At 39.8% G+C, this 25705-nt stretch overlaps 1 protein-coding gene across 5 annotated transcripts in view; it reads right to left on the bottom strand.

The window, feature by feature from the left end:
- LOC124776743 (gastrula zinc finger protein XlCGF67.1-like) overlaps positions 1-25705 on the bottom strand; it is a 38431-nt gene that overhangs the window by 12175 nt on the left and 551 nt on the right. For 2 of the 5 annotated variants that reach the window (XR_007015650.1, XR_007015652.1), the window contains exon 2: positions 24120-24165. Coding sequence is in view for 2 of the 5 variants with exons in the window: in XM_047251867.1 (XP_047107823.1) it covers positions 24131-24165 (35 nt within the window). In the remaining 3 variants the exon portion in view is untranslated. Of the gene's footprint in view, positions 1-24038; positions 24166-25705 lie in introns of all 5 variants that reach the window. The other 3 variants (XM_047251867.1, XM_047251868.1, XR_007015651.1) reach the window with 2 other exon arrangements.

Raw genomic sequence — 25705 nt, 5'->3', positions numbered from 1 at the left:
TACACATTTGCTGCACTTCGCATGTTTACTTAAATCGTTTCTTCCACCATGTGCAATACTAATATCACACCCACATACCATACAAAAGGCAAATTTTTCTCCCTTTACTGATTTTAGTATGTACAGAAAATCAACAGAATTGTTGTTGTTGTTATGGTCTTCAGTCCTGAGACTGGTTTGATGCAGCTCTCCATGCTACTCTATCCTGTGCAAGCTTCTTCATCTCCCAGTACCTACTGCTACCTACATCCTTCTGAATCTGCTTAGTGTAGTCATTTCTTGGTCTCCCTCTACGATTTTTACCCTCCACGCTGCCCTCCAATACTAAATTGATGATCCCTTGATGCCTCAGAACTGGTCCTACCAACCGATCCCTTCTTCTGGTCAAGTTGTGCCACAAACTTCTCTTCTCCCCAATCCTATTCAATACTTCCTCATTAGTTATGTGATCTACCCATCTAATCTTCAGCATTCTTCTGTAGCACCACATTTCGAAAGCTTCTATTCTCTTCTTGTCCAAACTATTTATTGTCCATGTTTCACTTCCATACATGGCTACACTCCACACAAATACTTTCAGAAATGACTTCCTGACACCAAAATCTATACTCAATGTTAACAAATTTCTCTTCTTCCGAAACGCTTTCCTTGCCATTGCCAGTCTACATTTTATATCCTCTCTACTTCGACCATCATCAGTTATTTTGCTCCCCAAATAGCAAAACTCCTTTACTACCTTAAGCGTCTCATTTCCTAATCTAATTCCCTCGACATCATCTGACTTAATTCGACTACATTCCATTATCCTCGTTTTGCTTTTGTTGATGTTCATCTTATATCCTCCTTTCAAGACACTATCCATTCCGTTCAACTGCTCTTCCAAGTCCTTTGATGTCTCTGACAGAATTACGATGTCATCGGCGAACCTCAAAGTTTTTATTTCTTCTCCATGGGTTTTAATACCTACTCCAAATTTTTCTTTTGTTTCCTTCACTGCTTGCTCAATATACATATTGAATAACATCGGGGAGAGACTACAACCCTGTCTCACTCCCTTCCCAACGACTGCTTCCCTTTCATGCCCCTCGACTCTTATAACTGCCGTCTGGTTTCTGTACAAATTGTAAATAGCCTTTCGCTCCCAGTATTTTACCCCTGCCACCTTAAGAATTTGAAAGAGAGTATTCCAGTCAACATTGTCAAAAGCTTTCTCTAAGTCTACAAATGCTAGAAACGTAGGTTTGCCCTTCCTTAATCTAGCTTCTAAGATAAGTCGTAGGGTCAGTATTGCCTCACGTGTTCCAACATTTCTACGGAATCCAAACTGATCTTCCCCGAAGTCGGCTTCTACCAGTTTTTCCATTCGTCTGTAAAGAATTCACGTTAGTATTTTGCAGCTGTGACTTATTAAACTTATAGTTCGGTAATTTTCACATCTGTCAACACCTGCTTTCTTTGGGATTGGGATTATTATATTCTTCTTGAAGTCTGAGGGTATTTCGCCTGTTTCATACATCTTGCTCACCAGATGGTAGAGTTTTGTCAGGACTGGCTCTCCCAAGGCTGTCAGTAGTTCCAATGGAATGTTGTCTACTCCGGGGGCCTTGTTTCGACTCAGGTCTTTCAGTGCTCTGTCAAACTCTTCACGCAGTATCGTATCTCCCATTTCATCTTCATCTACATCCTCTTCCATTTCCATAATATTGTCCTCAAGCACTACGCCCTTGTATAGACCCTCTATATACTCCTTCCACCTTTCTGCCTTCCCTTCTTTGCTTAGAACTGGGTTTCCATCTGAGCACTTGATGTTCATACAAGTGGTTCTCTTATTTCCAAAGGTCTCTTTAATTTTCCTGTAGGCAGTATCTATCTTACCCCTAGTGAGATAAGCCTCTACATCCTTACATTTGTCCTCTAGCCATCCCTGCTTAGCCATTTTCACTTCCTGTCAATCTCATTTTTGAGACGTCTGTATTCCTTTTTGCCTGCTTCATTTACTGCATTTTTATATTTTCTCCTTTCATCAATTAAATTCTTCTTCTGTTACCCAAGGATTTCTACTAGCCCTCGTCTTTTTACCTACTTGATCCTCTGCTGCCTTCACTACTTCATCCCTCAAAGCTACCCATTCTTCTTCTACTGTATTTCTTTCCCCCATTCCTGTCAATTGCTCCCTTATGCTCTCCCTGAAACTCTGTACAACATCTGGTTCTTTTAATTTATCCAGGTCTCATCTCCTTAAATTCCCACCTTTTTGCAGTTTCTTCAGTTTTAATCTACAGTTCATAACCAACAGATTGTGGTCAGAGTCCACATCTGCCCCTGGAAATGTCTTACAATTTAAAACCTGGTTCCTAAATCTCTGTCTTACCATTATATAATCTATCTGAAACCTGTCAGTATCTCCAGGCTTCTTCCATGTATACAGCCTTCTTTTATGATTCTTGAACCAAGTGTTAGCTATGATTAAGTTGTGCTCTGTGCAAAATTCTACCAGGCGGCTTCCTCTTTCATTTCTTAGCCCCAGTCCATATTCACCTACTACGTTTCCTTCTCTCCCTTTTCCTACTACCGAATTCCAGTCACCCATGACTATTAAATTTTCGTCACCCTTCACTATCTGAATAATTTCTTTTATTTCATCATACATTTCTTCAATTTCTTCATCATCTGCAGAGCTAGTTGGCATATAAACTTGTACTACTGTAGTAGGTGTGGGCTTCGTATCTATCTTGGCCACAATAATGCGTTCACTATGCTGTTTGTAGTAGCTTACCCGCATTCCTATTTTCCTATTCATTATTAAACCTACTCCTGCATTACCCCTATTTGATTTTGTGTTTATAACCCTGTAGTCACCTGACCAGAAGTCTTGTTCCTCCTGCCACTGAACTTCACTAATTCCCACTATATCTAACTTTAACCTAGCCATTTCCCTTTTTAAATTTTCTAACCTACCTGCCCGATTAAGGGATCTGACATTCCACGCTCCGATCTGTAGAACGCCAGTTTTCTTTCTCCTGATAACGACATCCTCTTGAGTAGTCCCCACCCGGAGATCCAAATGGGGGACTATTTTACCTCCGGAATATTTTACCCAAGAGGATGCCATCATCATTTAATCATACAGTAAAGCTGCATGCCCTCGGGAAAAATTACGGCCATAGTTTCCCCTTGCTTTCAGCCGTTCGCAGTACCAGCACAGCAAGGCCGTTTTGGTTATTGTTACAAGGCCAGATCAGTCAATCATGCAGACTGTTGCCCCTGCAACTACTGAAAAGGCTGCTGCCCCTCTTCAGGAACCACACGTTTGTCTGGCCTCTCAACAGATACCCCTCCTTTGTGGTTGCACCTACGGTACGGCTATCTGTATCGCTGAGGCACGCAAGCCTCCCCACCAACGGCAAGGTCCATGGTTCATGGGGGGAGGAATATAATTCTTTAAATGTCTGGAAGTACTGCTTCTTGTTGGGTTTATTCACAAATCCTGCAGTAGGAATACAGCATGTGAAAATGTCCAAGAACAAATTTCTCAATATGTAGTGAAGCATCGAAAGGAACCTCGATCACCGAATGTCACATAAAATTATAACAAACAGTCAAGGCAGTCACACACTTCATTGAAACATGTCAAAGCACACAAAGTCTTAAACCATTAAATGAACATGACACCAACCTCGTGAACAAAGAATATGCACATGGTAAAACACACGCGCGCACACACATACATACACACACACACACACACACACACACACTGGTGGAATGAATGTAATTAGTCCACACGTGGTCAGAGAATACGGGTTAAATCACAACAAGTGAACAGAACAAAACTAAGAATTTGTGGAGCAGAGCCTGTTGACACACAAGATTCACATGGAAGAACTGTTGTCCTGGCTTTAAATTCAATTCCAATGACAAAACAAACATCACACGGTTAAAAGACCGATCATATCAAAGAATAAGTTATCGGCTATTGTAGACTTGCCTTTGACCCGTGCAATCAATCGACTGTACAGAAGTGGAGTGATTATTGAATGTTAACGTTTCAAATTTTTATCCACAAAGTTGTAAAATGACACCACCTGCCCGTAAAACAGTAAAATGCTGCAATTTCCGTAAATTGTATGGTTAAACTGTAAAGGTTGGAAGGTTTGTATTATGTAGCAGAATGTTGTTCGTGACAGTATTTCACATACTGAAAGGCTTTTAGTTACTATAAGGAAAATACACTTGAATAAAACAGTGTATATTTGAAAATTTGATTTTGTTTATTTAAAAGTTGACACAAATGTTGGGATTACTAAAGAATGGGATACAACCTATCAGATTTGACCAATGACATCAGAAGCTACCTGAGATGATGTACTGCACAGATTTAACAGCAAAGACAAATGTTGAGAAATAAAGGAATGCAGGTCAGAGAAAATAGATGGTAGACATATATCACATACATCGTATTTCGAACGTAATGTTAAGTATATTGCTTCTTTTCAATCACAGTACCCTATTCTTCAGTTGACCTATTCAGCTCAACTGAAGAATGGGATATTAATGCAAAAAAGGAAAGAAAAAAAAAGGGACACAAGTAACGTTAGTATGGAATACCTCAGTTGACATATATGAGTTATATCCTGAACTTCAGTTGATCTGTTTAGATTAACTGCAGTATGGGATATAAATTTAACGTATGCTGACTTTTTTGCCTTTGCTACTACCATTATCGTATTCTTCAGTTGACTTACAAAGGTCAACTGAGGTATGGGATACAAATTTTTAAGGTGTTGATTTTTTCACCTCTGCTACTACTGGTGAAGGCAAAAAGAATGTAAAATTTGTATCCCCATACTTCAGCTGACCTATACAGCTGAACAGAAGAATTATTCAGTTGGTACTAGTACTAGCAAAGGCAGAAAGACCCACATACATAAAATTTGTATCCCACACTTCAGCTGACCTACAAAGGTCAACTGAAGAATAGGATACTAATGTTAGCAAAGACAAAAAAATCAATATACTTAACATTGGCATCCTGTACCTCAGTTGAACTATGTGAAGGCAAAGAAACAAAATAAAACACATACATAAAATTTGTATCCCACACTTCAGTTGATCTATATAGGCCAACTGAAGTAAGGGATACAACTTTTTTTTTCATCTTTGATACTAATAGTATCTTTTCGTCTTTGCTAGCACAAGAATCCTATTCTTCATTTGACCAACATAGGTCAACTGAAATAAGGGATACAAATTTTTTGTATGTCGGTCTTTTTGCCTTCGACAGTACTAGTATCAAGTGAAAAATAACACAGTAGTACTAGTGCTACTGAAGGGAGTAGTTCCATAGTGTGTGCACTTGCAGGTCGAATTGTTGTTGCCACAAAGGGAAAAATGGATGTAATTAAAAAATAAATATTGAGAAGGTAAAAGGTAGTAAGCCATGTAGAGATCAATTTTGAATACTATGAAATTTAAATACACCTGGAAACAGTGTAAGTGGCTTTGTGAAATTCTTAATTTCATTTATTTTACTATAAATCCAGTCATGGACCACAAATAATCAGGTTATCAACTTCAGTCAAAGATGGCCATCATCAGGCCTCAGAATAAGCATACTGAGATAATTTTATGTACAAATATATCCAAATTACACAAATACAAAACCAGAATCCACTTTCAGCAAATATGACACTATTTCCATACCAGAGAAGATGCAGTTTACTACATATATCATGCAATTACATATCCAGAAAGTACAGTCACAATAACTAGCAGCACAAGGTTCATCACAAAGTTTCAAATTCTGAGTACCCAAAACACCATTGTGATATACATGTTGACACCTTCAGAGTACAAGTTATACTGCCATGCAGTTACTGCTTTCTGACATGTTAGATGTGTCATTTGCACATCAGTTCACATAACTTCAATAGACATTCTTTTTTTAATTAAAAGTACAAAATATTTCCCACAGAATTTAGTGCAAATAGATATCAAAGCACAAAATGATTGTGCTTACATAATCAACTGCAATGACAAAGGAGGCTTTATTAAGAGCTAGCTGAGTACCCGGTGTTGCGTGGGTATGTATTTTTTCCAATCTCCAATTAGTTCTTTTGGCAGTGTTGGAACAGACTGCTCCAAGATTTGTACATGGTGACACAATATACCAGCAGTATAATTTTTCTCGTTTAGCTCTGCAAGAACTGCATTTGTGAGGTTTTTTATGGCTTCCTCTGAGGAGAATGCTTTACGAAAGACGAACTGAGAGGTAGTTAAGATGTTCTGCTCATTTAAGAGAGTCACAATTCTTCCATAGGTTACTTTCTCAAACCTTCTTGAAAACACTGGAAGGAGTGATCTATGCCAGTAATTAGATGGTCTGCTTATCTTCAATTTTCTAGCTGGATGTTTCTACACATATTAAAGCCTGTCAGGCAATATGCCCTGTGTTATTGATTGATTAAGAAACATCACAGCCAGCAGACTTACTACATTGTAATGACCTGATGAATTCTCCTTAGGGATTGTATTTTTGAAACTAACATCTGTTCGTGGTATGTGTTGTCTGTTCATGTTAATCTAATGCACCTGTATTTGACTGTTTTTTTTACTAGATTGTGGTTTTGCTGTCACTGTGAGGAAGTAATCACAGAATTTGGTGCCCAATGATTCGCACCACTTTTGGGGACTACATTTCATTTGGGCCACCAGTTTTGTTTCTTTCTTGTTTAATTGTGTTTCAAATAGTTGTTGGCTTATTTTTTTTTATTTTTTGAGCATAATATATTGACTTTTGCTTCCTTGTTGACATACTGGATTATTTTCAGGTGGTAAAGTAGTTTCAAATCTTGAACACAGCTTGTCCTTTTAATTACTTTTAATTACAAGATACTTTAAGTCTAATTCTCTCCCTTATCCTTGCATCTGTTCAGTTTTGAACTAGTTTGTTTTAGGGGAAAACAAGAACCATTGACACTTTCTACCTTATAAGTTTCTCTCAAACATTCTTCCCATAATTTCACTAAACACGATCAAGTCATTGTTTATGGTTCTTAGATACCATACTTCTATTATCTGTACTTAGCTGATCAGTGTTTTTTCATTTTTTAACATGGCCATCATGGTCAGATAAACCATTGACTATGGCTTTACAGCTATGTCACTGCAGGATGTTTGGTGCAAAACATATTGTGAGTAGCTGTTGTACTATGTCCTTCAATCCCTACCACAAATCTGATTGCAGAAAATAATTTAATTCTGGGCATCAACTACTCTAGGCATCCTTGGTCACTACTATCTGGCAGATAATCAAAATAAGTGTCCACACACAATGCTTTTCCAGTTAAATCTGCATAAAACTATTTCTACAGTATTAGCAAAATAAAATCAACTCAGAAAATATTTACAATAAGATGGAGGTTAAATTGACCTTTGTTAACAAATATCATAGAAAATGCTCAAAATGGGTACTGTTGACATCTATGCTGCATAGTGTACAAGTTATCAAACTGTGAGATGATTGGCAGCTCTGCCTGAGGAAAAGCAGCAGCAATGTTTTCAACATTCTGCTGTAGGTCTTTCAGTGTGCGCATTACTTGAGTACACCTGACCCTTCAATTCATCCCACACACAAAAATCAGAGGGAGAGAAGTCAGGCAATCAAAGTGGGGAAGACATTGGCACAGCCTCTGCTTATTCTCCTCTCCTCACCGAACACTTCACGCACCCGTGAGAAGATTGTCAAGATAGTTGTGTGCCGTTGCTCTGTCCTGCTGAATATCCATACAGTTGTTCGCTTTCTGTGAGTTGAGTCACATACACTGGATGGCTGACTGAGGTAAGGGACTAAATAGTGAAGGCATTGGTCCCACAGTAGTGACATCAATCAGGAATGTGCAGGTATGAGGAAAGTAATTATGAGTAGTAAAAGTGCGGCACTGAAGACAGTACTGTTGTTAGAGTTGAAAAACAGTTTATGGAGAAGTGAAATTGTATGGATTGGATTAGTATGTAGATCAGAACAAATGAGTTGTCTCCCAGGGCTCAGCCACGGTGAGAGAAACTCCAACCGCAACTGACCCCCATCAATCTGCTTAAGGGTGAATACATCTACATTGTAAAGAATGCCTTCTAGTTAAGGGACCCAGAACAGTAAAAGGGAAAAGACTAAAGATGTAATGGTGATCAGTTGGACCATCAATAGGAAACAAGATGAGAAAAACAGTTAAGGCCGCACATGAGTGACCCCCAGGTATCTGCATGCGAAAGGGCAGGAGTGCCAACAACCATACCACACTCCCATCCAACAAGGCAGAGTGTTAACGAGGAGGATAGCATCCACTAATCAATCAAGGGTCAACCCTAAACTGGACAACATTGTGCACCATAAAAAGAGGCAAACTGAATAAAATCAATTAAAACAGGGGACAGGAGGGATGACAGAAGTAGCAAACAAATGAGGCAGAGCTCAGGGGCCCCTTGGACCACCTGTGGCAGGAGACACCCCCAACACCATCCAAACTGAAGGTAGTCATACACAGCAGGAATGTATTACAGGCAAATGCGAAGTATTCTCGAAGTTCTCTCCAGCCAGAACCACACCAAGACAAGCCAGCCAGTACCTTGTGCCACAATCAGAATGGTGAACAGAAAGAAAGCTGGCATTGCGAATAGCAGAGCAAACCCGGAATATACCACCTCAATTCGCACAAATGAGCGAGAGGCCTCGGCAAGGAGAAGACATAGTGTCACTGTGACAGCACTTACTGATTTCTCAAGTGAGAGTAAAAGTTTCACAGGAACACCTATCCTGCTGAACCCCTGAAAGCCATTCTTGCAAAACAGTGTGGTGGTGAAGGCTGCCAATGGGCTCAGAAAAGTAGGCCACATTTGGTCATCACTAGCCAGGCATAACACCACTTTCTCATATGAACAATAATAAATTCTCCGGCTCCAAGTATCCACAGGATTAACATTATGATATAGCTCCTATACCTCCAATACTGACCCTACGACTTATCTTAGAAGCTAGATTAAGGAAAGGCAAACCTACGTTTCTAGCATTTGTAGACTTAGAGAAAGCTTTTGACAATGTTAACTGGAATACTCTCTTTCAAATTCTGAAGGTGGCAGGGGTAAAATACTGGGAGCGAAAGGCTATTTACAATTTTTACAGAAACCAGATGGCAGTTATAAGAGTCGAGGGACATGAAAAGGAAACAGTGGTTGGGAAGGGAGTGAGACAGGGTTGTAGTCTCTCCCCAATGTTATTCAATCTGTATATTGAGCAAGCAGTGAAGGAAACAAAAGAAAAATTCGGAGTAGGTATTAAAATCCATGGAGAAGAAATAAAAACTTTGAGGTTCGCCGATGACATCGTAATTCTGTCAGAGACACCAAAGGACTTGGAAGAGCAGTTGAACGGAATGGATAGTGTCTTGAAAGGAGGATATAAGATGAACATCAACAAAAGCAAAATGAGGAAAATGGAATGTAGTCGAATTAAGTCAGGTGATGCTGAGGGAATTAGATTAGGAAATGAGACAATTAAAGTAGTAAAGGAGTTTTGCTATTTGGGGAGCAAAATAACTGATGATAGTCGAAGTAGAGAGGATATAAAATGTAGACTGGCAATGCCAAGGAAAGAGTTTCTGAAGAAGAGAAATTTGTTAACATCAAGTATAGATTTAAGTGTCAGGAAGTCAAAGTATTTGTATGGAATGTAGCTATGTATGGAAGTGAAACATGGACGATAACTAGTTTGGACAAGAAGAGAATAGAAGCCTTCGAAATGTGGTGCTACAGAAGAAGAATGCTGAAGATTAGATGGGTAGATCATATAACTAATGAGGAGGTATTGAATAGGATTGGGGAGAAGAGAAGTCTGTGGCACAACTTGACTAGAAGAAGGGTTCGGTTGGTAGGACATGTTCTGAGGCATCAAGGGATCATCAATTTGGTATTGGAGGGCAGTGTGGAGGATAAAAATCATAGAGGGAGACCAAGAGATGAATACACTAAATGGATACAGAAGGATGTAGGTTGCAGTAGGTACTAGGAGATGAAGAAGCTTGCACAGGATAGAGTAGCATGGAGAGCTGCATCAAACCAGTCTCAGGACTGAAGACCACAACAATACCTCCTATGAGGCGAAACATGTGGGCCAGTTCATACCAAGTGCTCCAGCACTGGTTGCCTGACCATCTCAGAAAAATTTTATATTTGCTGGGCGAATTCCCCAATGTTTTAGTATCATCATCATCATCATCATTTAAGACTGATTACGCCTTTCAGCGTTCAGTCTGGAGCGTAGTCCCCCTTATAAAATTCCTCCATGATCCCCTATTCAGTGCTAACATTGGTGCCTCTTCTGATGTTAAGCCTAATACTCCAAAATCATTCTTAACCAAATCCAGGTACCTTCTCCTTGGTCTACCCTGACTCCTCCTACCCTCTACTGCTGAACCCATGAGTCTCTTGGGTAACCTTGCTTCTCCCATGTGTGTAACATGACCCCACCATCTAAACCTGTTCGCCCTGACTGCTTCATCTATAGAGTTCATTCCAAGTTTTTCTTTGATTTCCCCATTGTGGACACCCTCCTGCCGTTGTTCCCATCTACTAGTACCTGCAATCATCCTAGCTACTTTCATATCCGTAACCTCAACCTTGTTGATAAGGTAACCTGAATCCACCCAGCTTTCGCTCTCATACAACAAAGTTGATCGAAAGATTGAACGGTGCACAGATAACTTAGTCTTGGTACTGACTTCCTTCTTGCAGAAGAAAGTAGATGGTAGCTGAGCGCTCACTGCATTATCTTTGCTACACCTCGCTTCCAGTTCTCTCACTATGTTGCCATCCTGTGAGAATATGCATCCTAAGTACTTGAAACCGTCCACCTGTTCTAACTTTGTTCCTCCTATTTGGCACTTAATCCGTTTATCTCTCTTTCCCACTGACATTACTTTCGTTTTGGAGATGCTTATCTTCATACCATAGTCCTTACATTTCTGAACTAGCTCTGAAATATTACTTTGCAAACTTTCAATCGAATCTGCCATCACAACTAAGTCATCCGCATATGCAAGACTGCTTATTTTGTGTTCACATATCTTAATCTCACCCAGACAGTCTATTGTTTTCAACATATGATCCATAAATAATATGAACAACAGTGGAGACAGGTTGCAGCCTTGTCTTACCCCTGAAACTACTCTGAACCATGAACTCAATTTACCGTCAACTCTAACTGCTGCCTGACTATCCATGTAAAGACCTTTAATTGCTTGCAAAAGTTTGCCTCCTATTCCATAATCTCGTAGAACAGACAATAACTTCCTCCTAGGAACTGGGTCATATGCCTTTTCTAGATCTATAAAGCATAGATACAATTCCCTGTTCCACTCGTAACACTTCTCCATTATTTGCCGTAAGCTAAAGATCTGGTCCTGACAACCTCTAAGAGGCCTAAACCCACACTGATTTTCATTCAATTGGTTCTCAACTAATACTCGCACTTTCCTTTCAACAATACCTGAGAAGATTATACCCACAACACTGATTAAAGAGATACCTCTGTAGTTGTTACAATCTTTTCTGTTTCCATGTTTAAAGAATGGTGTGATTACTGCTTTCGTCCAGCCTGATGGGACCTGTCCCGACTCCCAGGCCAATTCAATTATCCTGTGTAGTCATTTAAGACCTGACATTCCACTGTATTTGATGAGTTCCAACTTAATTTCATCCACCCCTGCTGCTTTATTGCACTGCAATCTATTGACTATTTTCTCCACTTCCTCAAATATGATCCTATTTCCATCATCATTCCTATCCCATTGTACCTCGAAATCTGATCGTATTTTCACCTACATTGAGCAACTCTTCAAAATATTCACTCCATCTGCCCAAGGAATCCACAGGATTCACCAGCAGTTTTCCTGACCTGTCCAAAATACTTGTCATTTCCTTCTTACCTCCTTTTCGAAGACTGCTAATTACACTCCAGAATGGTTTTCCAGCAACTTGACCCAAAGTCTCCAACCTGTTCCCAAAGCCTGGCCAAGATTTCTTCTTGGATGCTGCAATTATTTGTTTGGCTTTGTTTCTTTCTTCAAGATAACTTTCTCTGTCTACCTGAATTCTAGTATGTAGCCATTTTTGATACGCCTTCTTTCTTCTTTTACAGGCTGCCTTGACTGTGTCATTCCACCAAGCTGTTTGCTTCATCCTACCTTTACACACTACTGTTCCAAGACATTCTTTAGCCACTTCTAGTACTGTGTCTCTGTACCTTGTCCATTCCTTTTCCAATTACTGTAATTGACTACATTCAACTAACTGGTACCTTTCTGAGATCGCTGTTATGTACTTGTGCCTGATTTCCTTATCCTGAAGTTTCTCCACTCTTATCCTCCTACATATGGACCTGACCTCCTGCACTTTCGGCCTCACAATCCCAATTTCACTGCAGATTAAATAATGATCAGTGTCGTCAAAGAATCCCCTGAATACACGTGTGTCCCTCACAGCCTTCCTGAATTCCTGATCTGTTATTATATAGTCAATGACAGATCTGGTTCCCCTGCCTTCCCAAGTATACCGGTGAATGTTTTTATGTTTAGAAAATGAGTTTGTGATTACTAAGCCTATACTGGCACAGAAATCCAAGAGTTGTTTCCCGTTCCTGTTGGCCTCCATATCCTCTCTAAATTTACCCATAACCTTTTCATACCCTTCTGTTCGATTTCCAATCCTGGCATTAAAATCACCCATGAGCAGAGCACTGTCCTTGTCCTTTACTCTAACAACTACATCACTGAGTGCCTCATAAAAACTATCCATCTTATCTTGATCTGTCCCTTCACAATGCGAATATACTGACACAATCCTAATTTTCTTGCTAGACACTGTCAAATCTACCCACATCAGTCGTTCGTTCACATACCTTATTGCAACTACGCTGGGTTCCATTTCTTTCCTGATGTAAAGCCCTACACCCCATTGTGCTATTCCTGCTTTGACTCCTGACAGGTAGACCTTGTATTCTCCCACTTCCTCTTCTTTCTCACCCCTTACCCGAATGTCACTAACTGCTAAAACGTCCAGCCCCATCTTACTTGCAGCCTCTGCCAGCTCTACCTTCTTCCCAGAGTAGCCCCCATTGATATTAATAGCTCCCCATCTCATTACAATTTGTTTGCCAAGTCGTATCTTAGGAGTCCCTGGTTTGTCAGTTAGAGGTGGGACTCCATCACCTCCAAAGGTCCGAGGCATTTTGCTCTGATTGTTGCCAGCATCATATTTAAAGTACTAGGGAAGCAGGTTGCTAGCCTTACTTGCCCTGAGTCCCATTAAGTTTTACCCCTAATGGTTGAGGGACTAACCGGTGGATTTGGTAGTCTTTGCCGTATGAGCACAAAGGTGACCACGACTCAGAATATGTCTGACATGCCTAGCCTTATTCCAAAGTAACTGGTATCCTGACTGTCGGGACCACTTACTTGGCCACTCATACGTTACCCACACCTTGAACCAATGTTTAGTAGACACAAAAATATTTTTTTAAAAAATTTATTGTTTATTATTTTGAAATGGTGGCCATATTTGTTCCAGGCCGCATGAGTTTTTTCGTATTTGCAAGTATCTACATTTTTTACAGTTATTCAGTAGTTGCTTGTCCTAAGCCTTTCAGATAAAATGCATTTAGTTCAACACACTCTGGGCTACAAATTAACATCAGTATCAGTTAGCTGAATGTATTCTTTAATATATTTTAATAGTTCAAAGTTATCAGCCACAAATTAAAAAAAAAACTCAATTTTTGAACAGTGGTTTTCCAAAGAAAGATTAATTTCTCTGCTTTAATATTTCTTCTGCCATTACATTGTATAGTATAGTTACTTTTTAGAGAATATCAATGGCGAGCAGCTTACGCTTAAAAAAATACACTATTTTAAAAAATTGATTTTTTTAAACTTTTCCATTTTGTGGCCTGCAATATCTTTGTTGGGGGACCAAATAAAAATCTGAAAATTTCACAGTTAAGAGACCTTTATGATATTAAACTTCAATATAAATTTCAACTTTGAGATTCAATTGGAAGTTATGGAAAAAAGATTACAAACACGAGTCAAAAATACATTTTTTAACATCTGTGATATCTGGTAGGCTAATCAAATAAAGTATACCAATTGCATAATGTAACACACCGCATTATACTCACTAATGATTATTTGTTGAAACAATGCTGTGGTAATTATTTCAGCAGGCTAACAATTGAATCTGCAAGCCTATACAAGTCTGATTGTTGTCTTCCCTCTTACAACAACAATTGTCTACTCACACTTATTTAGCTAGAAGTTCTTGAAGTGTGCAGTTGAAAAATGCTGTCTCAGTGTTCTGTTGGTGTTATTATTAATGAAGCATGTCATAAAAGTGTGTATGGAGTGTATCATAAAGACATTATTTTAATCGAAGATTACAGTGAAGAAGAAAAAGTGTTGTTTTACTTACGAGTCGGCCCAGAGGTCAAATCAACATGCAAATACCATGAAATGAAATACTTAAAAAATTTCATCACCTTTTTGATCAGTCTTGCACAGACCCTTTTGACAAAAGATCTGCGAGAAATAACATTTGATCATTATTCTAAAAATAAAAGCTCTTTTTTCAATCTCATACCAGGAAAATCATTGTGTCCAAAATGTTATTCTAAGATATTTGTAATTCACAAGAGAAAGGATAGTGATACCTCAGATACAGAATTTTGTAACTTATCAGCAACCATCAAAAAAGTAGATACACCTTGTGAAATCCTGGGTGTATCGCCCACTAGTAAAATTAGAAAACTAAGTCAAGATAAGAGACCAAGTGCCTTGAATACAAAAACTGAGAAAGTGGCAGTCAAAAAGAATTTGGAAGTTTCATTTCAAAATACAATTTGTACTAAAACAGATGGAAGTTCTAAAACTTCACCAACCGAATATGATGATTTGATAAAAAAAAACTAAAAACTAAATGCAGCACTTCAAACAAAGAGGATAAAATTGAGATTATCAGTTTACTGCCGAATTCTTGGGGTCGAGCAAAAGTTAGTGATGAATCTAATGTGTCAGAATACCTTGTTAAGGTAACAAGGCAATTAGTAAAAGAACTGGGGATTTTACCAGCATTACAAAAGAAAAGTGCATCTAATTTGGTAGATGAAAACACAATCAATAACGTTATTAAGTATTATGACGATGACAATAACAGCCGTTTGATGTCTGGCAAAAAAGACTGTGATTCTGTGAAAGAAAATGGTTCTAAGATTCAAAGACAAAAAAAGGTTAATATTGTGTAATTTAAATGAACTAGTCACCAAATATAAAAAAGAAAATCCTGAGATTAAAATTGGAAGATCAAAGTTTAGCGAGTTGAGACCAAGATGGTGTATTGTTGCAGGGGCATCTGGCACCCATAATGTGTGTGTTTGTTTTTATCATCAGAATGTAAAGTTGATGATAGATGGGGCCAATCTTATAGTTGACAATAAAGACCTTTTGGAAGATATGGTATGCAATATTGACAGTTACTATTGTATGATCAAGGGAAAATGTGAAGATTGTCCAGGCAAACAAGCCTTACTTGACATGTTTGAAGAATCTGAAGAAGAGGATTTGATGTCTGACAATATAAAATATAAACAATGGGTGACACATACAGAACTGAAAAGGTGATAGTCATAAAACCACAAGAAGAGTTTTTTGAAGTGTTGGTGGCTAACCTTGAAAATCTGAAAATGTATCATTTTATTGCAAAAGTTCAAAGTAAATGTTTGAAAGACAAAAAGCAAACCTAGGCAGCTGATTAATGCTTAGTTCTTGCTGACTTTTCAGAAAATTATTCCTTTGTTGTTCAAGATGAAGTACAAGGGCATCACCGGGTAAACAAACAGGCCACAGTTCATCCATTCGTATTCTACTATAAAGATGAAGATAAACTAATGAGCCACAGCTTATGTGTCATAAGTGACTACCTTGAACGCAACACTACAGCAGTGCACATTTTTCAAATAAAATTAACAAACTACATTAAACAGCACCACTCTTACATAAAAAAATTGATTTACTTTTCGGATGAGGCAGAAAGTCAATACAAAAACAAACAAAAAAATTATTAACATCTCCTTTCATAAAGAAGATTTTGGGTTTGATGTAGAATGGCAGTTTTTTGCTTCATGCCATGGGAAGAATGGTTGTGATGGTGTCGTGGGTACAACAAAGCGAGCTGTCACAAAAGCAAGTCTGCAGCGGACCAATGACAATCATAACATAACACCTCAAGAAATGTTTGAATTCTGTAAAAAAAAGGAATTACCTATGTTTTTGAACAATGTGAGGGATACAAGAAGTCTATGACAAGTGTCTTGAAGGAAAGGTACAACACTCGTAAGAAGATTAAAGGCACTCAATCTTTTCATTGTTTTGTACCCCATTCACACAACTTACTGAAGTGTAAGATCACATCAACTTCGCCTGATAGTGAACTTCATGAGTGTGGACAACTTGTACAACTGGTTCTTCAGAATAAAGACATAGTGGCTTGTGTTTATGATGAACAGTGGTGGATTGGCTAATTTGATAATATTGACTGTCAAAACCGAGATGTAAATGATGTTATTTTACCACCCTCCAGGACCAAGGACATCTTTTTAAAAAAATTGAGAAGGATCAAGTTTGAATGCCACTTAAAAATGTACTAAGGAAACTGTCTCCCATGGAATTTACAACTGTGACTGGGTGAACTTATAATCTAACACCCAAACTGAGTGAATAAATTTCTTAAATGTTCAATGAGAGACGTACTAAAAACAAATAACAAGAGAAAAATATAATGTAATTGGTAGGCTTATTTTCAATAAAAAAGTAAGTATCATAGATATGATTAAATTATATACTGTAACTGATACATTTTATTCCATACGCCTAGATATCGCAGATGTTAAAAAACGTATTTTTGACTCATTTTTGTAATCTTTTTTCCATAACTTCCAATTGAATCTCAAAGTTGAAATTCATACTGAAGTTTGATATCATAAAGGTCTATTAACAGTGAAATTTTCAGATTTTTATCTGGTCCCCCAACAAAGATATTGCAGGCCATAAAATGGAAAAATTAAAAAATCAATTTTTTTAAATAGTGTGTTTTTTAGTGTAAGCTGCTCACCATTGGTACACAGTGTAATAGCAGGAAAAATATTAAAACTGAGAAATTAATCTTTCTTTGGAAAATTATTGTTCAAAACTTTAATTTGTGGCTGATAACCTTAAATATTAAAAATATATTAAAGAATACATTCAGCTAAGTGGCAATGATGTTAATTTGTAGCCCATAGTGTGATAAACTAAATACATTTTATCTGAAAGGCTTAGGACACTCCACTACTGAATAACTGTAAAAAGTGTAGATGCTTGCAAATACAAAAAAAACACATGCGGCCTGGAACAAATATGACCGCCATTTCAAAATAATAAACAATAAATTTAAAAAAAATATTTTTGTGACTACTAAACATTGGGGAATTCGCCCAGCAAATATAAAATATTTTTGAGGGGGTCAAGCCACCAATTATTTTTTTCTTGGACCTCTTGGTATGGACTGACCCACGTAATGTGCTGCTACCATTCGCCAAGATGAGTTCCATCTTCAAAACTGCTACTTGACTGATATGCTATACCTGTAGGCAGTCATCAACATCCCTGGCCTTCCTTGGTGGAAGGGTTATGCTCTTGTACATATTCACACTGTGCAGAGCTGCTGAGAGATAACCTGAGCATGTGCTCTAATAATTTGCAGGCATGTTCAAAAAGATTTAGGGATTGCAGCCGATCATAGTAAACTTCATTGCACGATATTTCAGCTGGACAATGCCAGCCATCTTCAGGTGAGCCGAACGAGGACTGATGAAGTTCTCCGCTCCGTCTTATATAGTGCGCTGATAGCACTGCCACACGTGCATTGCAGTCGCGGAGACAGAAGGGCCACACCGCCTAGCGACAGTGCCCTCGCTGGTGGAACTGCAATACTCAGCTGCCATTGGTATTGTCGCTGGCCGCAACTATCAAAGTCTTCTGGCATCTTCATCTCGAGCAAATTTCGGAGATGATGGGATTCTATACGTTATTCAATTGGTAAGCACTGTCACGGTTATTTAGATTTCCCACAATGCGTATTTCAGCGGATTCTTTGACAATGGAGTTCCAAAAAGTTGTTGCTGTGGCCAAAATCGAAGTTTTGTCGTACTCCATTGAATGTCCATTAGAAATACAATGTTCTGCGACTGCATACTTACTGGGTTGCAGTAGGCGAGTGCAACGTTGATGTTCTGTAAAACGCTCTTCCACCGTACACTTTGTCTGTCCTATATAGGCCATACCGGATTAACATGGTATTTTGTAAATTCTAGCCTTCTGCAGAAACAAATCATCCTTCACTGATCCCAGCAAATCTGAAATCTTACAAGGCGGACGAAAAACCACTTTCACATGAAAATTATTAAGAATTCTCGCCCTCTTGAAGGAGATATTTCCAACGAAGGGAAGAAATGCTAGGAACTTGGCTGGCACGTTCTCCTCTTTATCAACTTTCCGGTTCCTGGCTCTAGTTGAGAAGGCCCTGTTAATTTTCTGTTTCGAGTACCCATTGTCTCTGAACACCATCCTCAAATGTGCAAGTTCCTTAGGCAAATTCTTTGCATGCGACACCATATGTGCCCTGTGCACAAGGGTTTTAAGTACACTCGTGGTCTGTGATGGGTGATGGCAGCTTGAAGAATGCAAATACAAATCAGTTTGAGTGGGATTATGATAGAATGTCCCACCGTGCTGTCAATCTTCCGTTTAACCAAAACATCCAGGAAAGGAAGACAGCCATCTTTCTCTAGTTCCATAGCAAATCGGATATTCTGATGGATGGAGTTAAGATGACGAAAAAACTCCATTAACTTTTCTTCTCCGTGGTGCCACACTATGAAAGTATCATCGATGTATCACCAAAAAACAGTTGGTTTACAAACCGGATTCAAGTGCTATCTCCTCAAAATGGCTCTGAGCACTATGGGACTCAACTGCTGAGGTCATTAGTCCCCTAGAACTTAGAACAAGTTAAACCTAACTAACCTAAGGACATCACAAACATCCATGCCCGAGGCAGGATTCGAACCTGCGACCGTAGCGGTCTCGCGGTTCCAGACTGCAGCGCCTTTAACCGCACGACCACTTCGGCCGGCCCAAAATCCTCCATAAAAAGGTTAGCCACCAGAGGAGACAGAGGGCTGCCCATGGCAACACCGTCAGCCTGTTCAAAATATTCCCTTCTGCCTCCATGACTGCAACGCATGCGCAGCAGTACTATCAGTGCACTATATAAGACAGAGCGGAGAACGTCTTCGTCAGTCCTTGTCCGGCTCACCTGAAGATGGCTGGCAGTTGTCCAGCCGAAATATCGTGCAATGAAGTTTACGACGACTGGCTGTGAGCCCGAAATCTTTTTGAACAGTTGATTCACCGGGAAAATTTCAAATTTTACAACATGCAGGCACTTTCCTGGATTGTGACGCCTGCTGTACAGGTTATGCCTGTCACCAGCAAGATCTGTCACCCACCTGACACCATGTATATGTGAGCAGATGCTGCTGGAGCGACATCCTCTGAATATTTCTGAGAGAGAGTCAGCACATCGCAAGACAACGTGCAGCATTGTCACTGGCCTGGACACTGCCATAGAGAAGAATAAACAACTGTAAAATTTAAAGTAATACAATTCTTGCTTCACTAATGTTGTATCATTAGTGCCCAGTGTGGTGACCGGACTGCTCCACACTCCATGCTTTATTATCCTGACAATGGTACAGGTCTCTATCCAGGGTCCTCAGGAGTTTGAAATCTTATATCTGAGAATAAAAGCCAGTCACAGAGAACGAGTTCAATTGATCCACCAACAACAGAGGCAAAGAACTGGGAAGACCATGCTTAGCACAGATAGCCAGAAGGTGGGGGGGGGGGGGGGGTGCAGGGGTTCCATTAAGATACGAATGGTTGTCAGGAAGGCTCCACAGCCATAATGTGGGAGTGGCTCATCATGTAAAATAAAACTATGGTCAGTTTGCTATGAGCCTTGATTAGTCCGTAAATGGCCTGGAGACTGCTTAATGAGTACCTACAGCTTAAAATGAGATCAAGAGAGTGACGTTTAATGAAACAGAGGGCTATGTCAATAGCCATCAGATCCTCCTCAAAATTCTACATGTTCCTGGGAATGAATGGTGTTCCTGACTGGCAGGAGACATACTTTCTAAAGAGGATAGATGGAGGTGGTGGCACAGGGCTGGAAATCTCATATGCGGGTGGGTGTCAGGGGGTCAGTGCCCCTTGCATGGAGAAAGAATAGGATATGTTGGATGATCAGGAAACTGACAAATGGTGATTGCATAGGTAAGCAAGATTTGATTCTGTCAGAACTGAAGAGGGAAGATCCCCACTTTGGCAGGAGACAGTCTACGGGACTAGCCTGGAGGCACCAGATGCCAGTCAAACTCCAGAAGGATGGACTGTTTAACAATTTCAAAGCTAAAGTTGGTGCTGAGTCATCAATCTGCCAACCAAAATCCAAACGGGATTGGACCAGAACCCAACAGCTAAAATGGACAGTAGCTCAACTGGCACAAAGAGCACATGGGCACGGAGCAGAAAGTGTTAAAATTTCACATGCAAGTAGTCCATAGTTTATGAACATGAGAGCACCCATGTCAGCTTTTTGTCAAAAGGAGCCCCAATATTCGGGACTGTGCTACGATATCCAAGTGCTGGGTACCCAAGTAGACTTCTGGGTCAGGCTGGACTGTGGTACAATGACAAAAATGCACAACCTGCATGTCACATGCTTAATGTAGGTCAAAAAGGACTGCAATGAGGTGTTGGGTGTTCAGAAAAAGACTGTTAGGTCTCTGTTTCCAACCTAACCATAAGGTCAGTTGTGGATCGTCCCTTCCAGAAACCACACTGACAGTGAGACAAAAGGCTCCAACATTTGAGAACCCAGCGTAACTGATGGGCAACCACCCTTTCAGCCAGTTTGCAGAGCACATTGGTGAGGCCAATCAGCTGGTAACTGTCGATGGACATTGGATTCTGATCGGTTCAAGCATTGGAATAATAACCGCTGCAAAGGGAAGACACAGTTGAGACAAATGCAGTTGGAGACTCTGAGGAGATAGAGTCATAGAGTACCAGTCATATGTTGTAGCATCTGATTGTGAATGGAATCAGGACCCGCGGCTATATTGTTAGGTGAGGCAAGAGCTTGAAGTAATTCACAGTCAGTGAAAGGATCATTAGATAATACAGCATGCCAAGGTGTGAAGGAGAGGGCAATGTCTTCAAGTCATCATGTACGCGTAGAGAAGGCAGTCACATAGGAAGGGTATGCCACTGCCATCGCAAGGTGTTCAGCAAGAGCCAACACTTCAGTACAGAGAACATCCTGAAGAAAGAGACTTGGTATAGTTGTGGATCTTTAGAGGCCCAGAAGATTATGGAGCTTGGACCACACCTTGGATGAAGAGGCATACATTCCCAGGGAGTAGATGCATTCCTTCTTACTGTATTTAATTAGATAACAAGCCTTAGCATGAAGTTGCTTGAAAGTGGTAAGGTTGGTCTATAAGAGATGTCACGTGCAACATTCTTTGGCAAACCTGAACAGATATTGCAGTGTCTTTGGTCCATCCTGGTGCTGGCAGCGGAGGGGACTTGTAGGAAGGGGCACTGTAGTTCCACCAACATGGGTGTTTGTGATGGATACATCTTGCGCACTCCTGCTGATAATATGACAGAGAGGGAGAGGTAACAGCAGAGGCATACAACTACCAGCTGGCTCTTCAAAACACCCACTGTGGTAGCTGGTCTGCCTGGTAGTCGCAATGAAATGACAGGATCACTGGAAAGCAGTCACTGTCACGAACATTGTCAAGTAGTGAACAATGCAGTGAAGCCAAGGGACTGGGGGAAGAGATCATTAGATTGATAGCTGAGAAGGTGTGAAAGGCAGTGCTGGAGTGTGGAGGAGCACCATCACTGAGGAGATGCAGATCATGTTTGGTAAGATGCTGGTCAATTAGAAGGTACCTTTCAGAGAAAGGTGGCACTCCCCATACAAAGTGCTGCACACTGAAGTTTACAAATAGACAAGGAGGACAAACTTGTTGGATTAAGGTGGTCAACTAAACAATATGAGAGAAGGAGTAGCAACTTTCCTTCTCTCGTATTGTTACATTCCATCTTGGTGGTCAACTAAAGATACATGAGTGGGCTGCCAGGAGTTGCAAATGGTTAAACTTCCTGGCAGATTAAAACTGTGTGCCAGACCGAGACTCGAACTCAGGACCTTTGCCTTTCATTGGCAAGTGTTCTACTGGCGGAATTAAAGCTGTGAAGACGGGTCGTAAGTCGTACTTGGGTAGCTCAGTTGGTAGAGCACTTGCCCGCGAAAGGCAAAGGTCCCGAGATTGAGTCTCGGTCCAGCACACAGTTTTAATCTGCCAGAAAGTTTCATATCAGCACACAATCCACTGCAGAGTGAAAATTTCATTCTGGTTACAAATGGTGATCACTGCACTCATTTGCACTGCACCACTATTATTTCCAATGTGGTATTGAGGGGAAGACACTCACTGATGACATAAATTCAAACCAATACACAGTCCCCTCCAGATGTCCTCTTTGAGCCAGCACAGTGGCACATCGAGGGCACCAGGGCAGCCTTGTCCCATTCTCCTCCTGCTCCTTCACTACTGGTGGCCAAAGTTCTTGAGAGAGCCTATCCACAGAGGACATTGGGGGTGGGGTGGGGTGGGGGGATGAAGAACAAGCAGCCCTAGGACCCAGAGGCAGTGGCTCACTCAGACATTGTTTGGTGTCTGGCTTCTAGTCTGGGGTTTTCCAGTAGATGTTTCTTTAGATGGGTGCATGAAGTGGTTCCTGAAGATGATACTGTAGGAACTATAGGAGAGGAAGGTCATAGGAGATATATTTAGAGAAAAGTTGAGGTGGAAGAGGAGATGGCCACGACTTCCACTTCACTGGGCATCGTATCACAGGTTGTAGACATACATTTCATTTTGTGCCTCAATATATGACAAGTGGTCAGTAGATTATATTCCTGTATTTTCTTTTCTTTCTTGAGCCTGGGCAAACTAATGGACACGGAAGACAGTGTTCTGTGCAGTTCACGCACAAAAGTATGAGTGTTCACAGTTGGCATGCTTTGGGTATTCCTTGCAGTAGGATCACATATGACCGAAGTGTAAGCATCAGAAGCACATCATGAGTCGTGGGACTTAAGGTTTCACTTTAAACCTGTACACCGTGACTAACTTTTTCCATGAGGACATTCCCTTCAAAGGCTACGATAAAGGCATCTGTATCTGTTTAATTAAACTCGCCACTTGAGATCAGCCTGCAGCTCCTCATCTTTGAAGCATAAGGTCTCTGGATGTTGAGTCCTTGGACCATATTCAAAGTTGTGTGATGCAATCATCACTGGTGTGTCACCCGGGTGTTCCTATGCCTGAAAAGCCTTATGTTTTGCAGCAGAGGAGGCTTTAATCAACATCAATCCACTGAGCAATATTCTCAATGACTCAACTTCTCCAAATTTTTCTTTAATTTGTTCCACAGAAAATAATGGTTTGTCACAGCAAAAGTTTACCTGTCAGTTTGAGTACATACAAAGTATTTGATAAATTGTTTTGCACCCAGATGTCTAGCTTGTCCCTCTTCTCACAGATGATCTTTGACACTTCACACAGTATGTGCTACTTAAGCTGTTCTTCCCCAGTCAGTCCACAATACAGAAAAAATTTCGAAAATGAAGGTCAAACTCAGAAGTGGGCCAAAAATTATTTCAGCAAAAATCAATGTAAATTAATGAATATACCGAGAAAGGAAAGCAGAGTCTAGGGAATAGCTGGGTGGGTCAACATCAAAGGTTGCTACCATGAGAGGTTGCAGCACATGAAAGAAAGTACGTGCTTCAACAGCTTGTGAGCCCCTGAGGTGGAAGAATGGACCACATACTTTTACTATACCTCTGCAAAGAAATCTTCCTTTTCCTTGCAAGCTTCTGGAAAGGAAAAAAGGAGGTATCAGAAAGGCACATTTTTAACAACAACAACATCACAACAAATAAATCAAAGAAATATAACTGCAAATATAATTATTACATGTTCACAAATAAAAATACACAAAACACACACATCCTAAAAATATGCAGAATGGAGGAAGCAGTGTGCAGAGAGATTATATCAATTAGGTCAACCCCTCAGTAAGAGTTCTCCAAAAATTTTTGTATCAACATTAATAGTGAGGGATTCTGTGGTAAAAAATGAAATTCCAGGATGTTGTAACACCTGAATCGCAACAAGGGAGGCCAAGACACAAATGAATCATTGCATGGTTATGAACGTAACATTTGAACAATTTACACTGAAGTAATAAAGTGGAAATTAAAAAACAGATCTGAATACGACTCTACATATGGGGAAGGTTTGATGTGAACTGAGTCAATCTGTCACTAAACAATGGAACATGAAGTGGTACAGATATAACAAAACCTTCCCTTTTCATGGAAAGATCCAGATATGGATAGTGTGCAATCTTGCTGGAGGCTAGATACTGCAAGTCTTAATAAAACATACCAACTGAGACAGCAAATATTTAAAGCAGCAGTTCTATAGTGTATACAATATATGTTGTTACAATTAAATCCATCTCAATATTGGCCTGATGTTTCACAAAAAGGAGGAAAAGCTACTGCTATTGAAGAGTGGTGCACAATAAGGCCATCATCATAACCAGTTCTCGTTTAGGTATTATTGACTACCCCAATTTCAAGCAGACTGCAGCTTTTCTTTGCATCTTGTCTTATCTTTCTTCCCTCACGATGTATATTTGTATATTAATTTATGTAGGCTACTTGTTCATCTGAATCTGTTCATGTCATTTCTTTCTCTACTTCATTTTCTTAGGTATAATTTTGATGCCCAGTTCATTTCTAATCTCGCTATTCTTTATCAAATCTGCAAGTGTTTAATCATATAGTGGTCTTAAGAAGCTTGAGGAAATAAAGTAATTTTAGTTTTCTGCGCACAACTGAATTGTGAGAAGACAAAAATAATTTTTTCGCACGACCTCTTCAGTGTTACAGACTAATTCATCCCAGGATGCAGAACAAAACTTGTCTACATTGGCAATGCTACATTCTCCTGAAAGTATGATGCCTTGTGTGTACATTTTCTTGTTGCTCTAAGCTGAGCAACTATCCTCTGCCTGTTGCGTATTTACTGCACTCATAATTCCATCTGTGATTAGTGAATCTGTATTTCATGCCATATAATCTTAAATTGGGAAAACTACACCACTAAAATTCGGTGTCGTACGACAGCCACGCAGAAGGCACTTGCAACCAACTTTCAAACAATAGCAATCTGCAACCAACACATCAGTCTAGTCACCCTATTTTTGTGAATGTTATATATCGTTATCTCATAGATGTAAAATCATGTTATCGCCTCTTTATTAACTGTTCCATTCAAATGTTAAACGCATTGTACGTCTGGATTTGGTTGGGAGGTGACTGCTTGGTAGCGATTTCGCTCTAGAGA

This window comes from Schistocerca piceifrons, chromosome 2 (assembly GCF_021461385.2).
Source record: "Schistocerca piceifrons isolate TAMUIC-IGC-003096 chromosome 2, iqSchPice1.1, whole genome shotgun sequence".
NCBI lineage: Eukaryota > Metazoa > Arthropoda > Insecta > Orthoptera > Acrididae > Schistocerca > Schistocerca piceifrons.
Note: the sequence above shows the minus strand (reverse complement) of the source record. Positions and strands in the feature narration are given on the sequence as shown.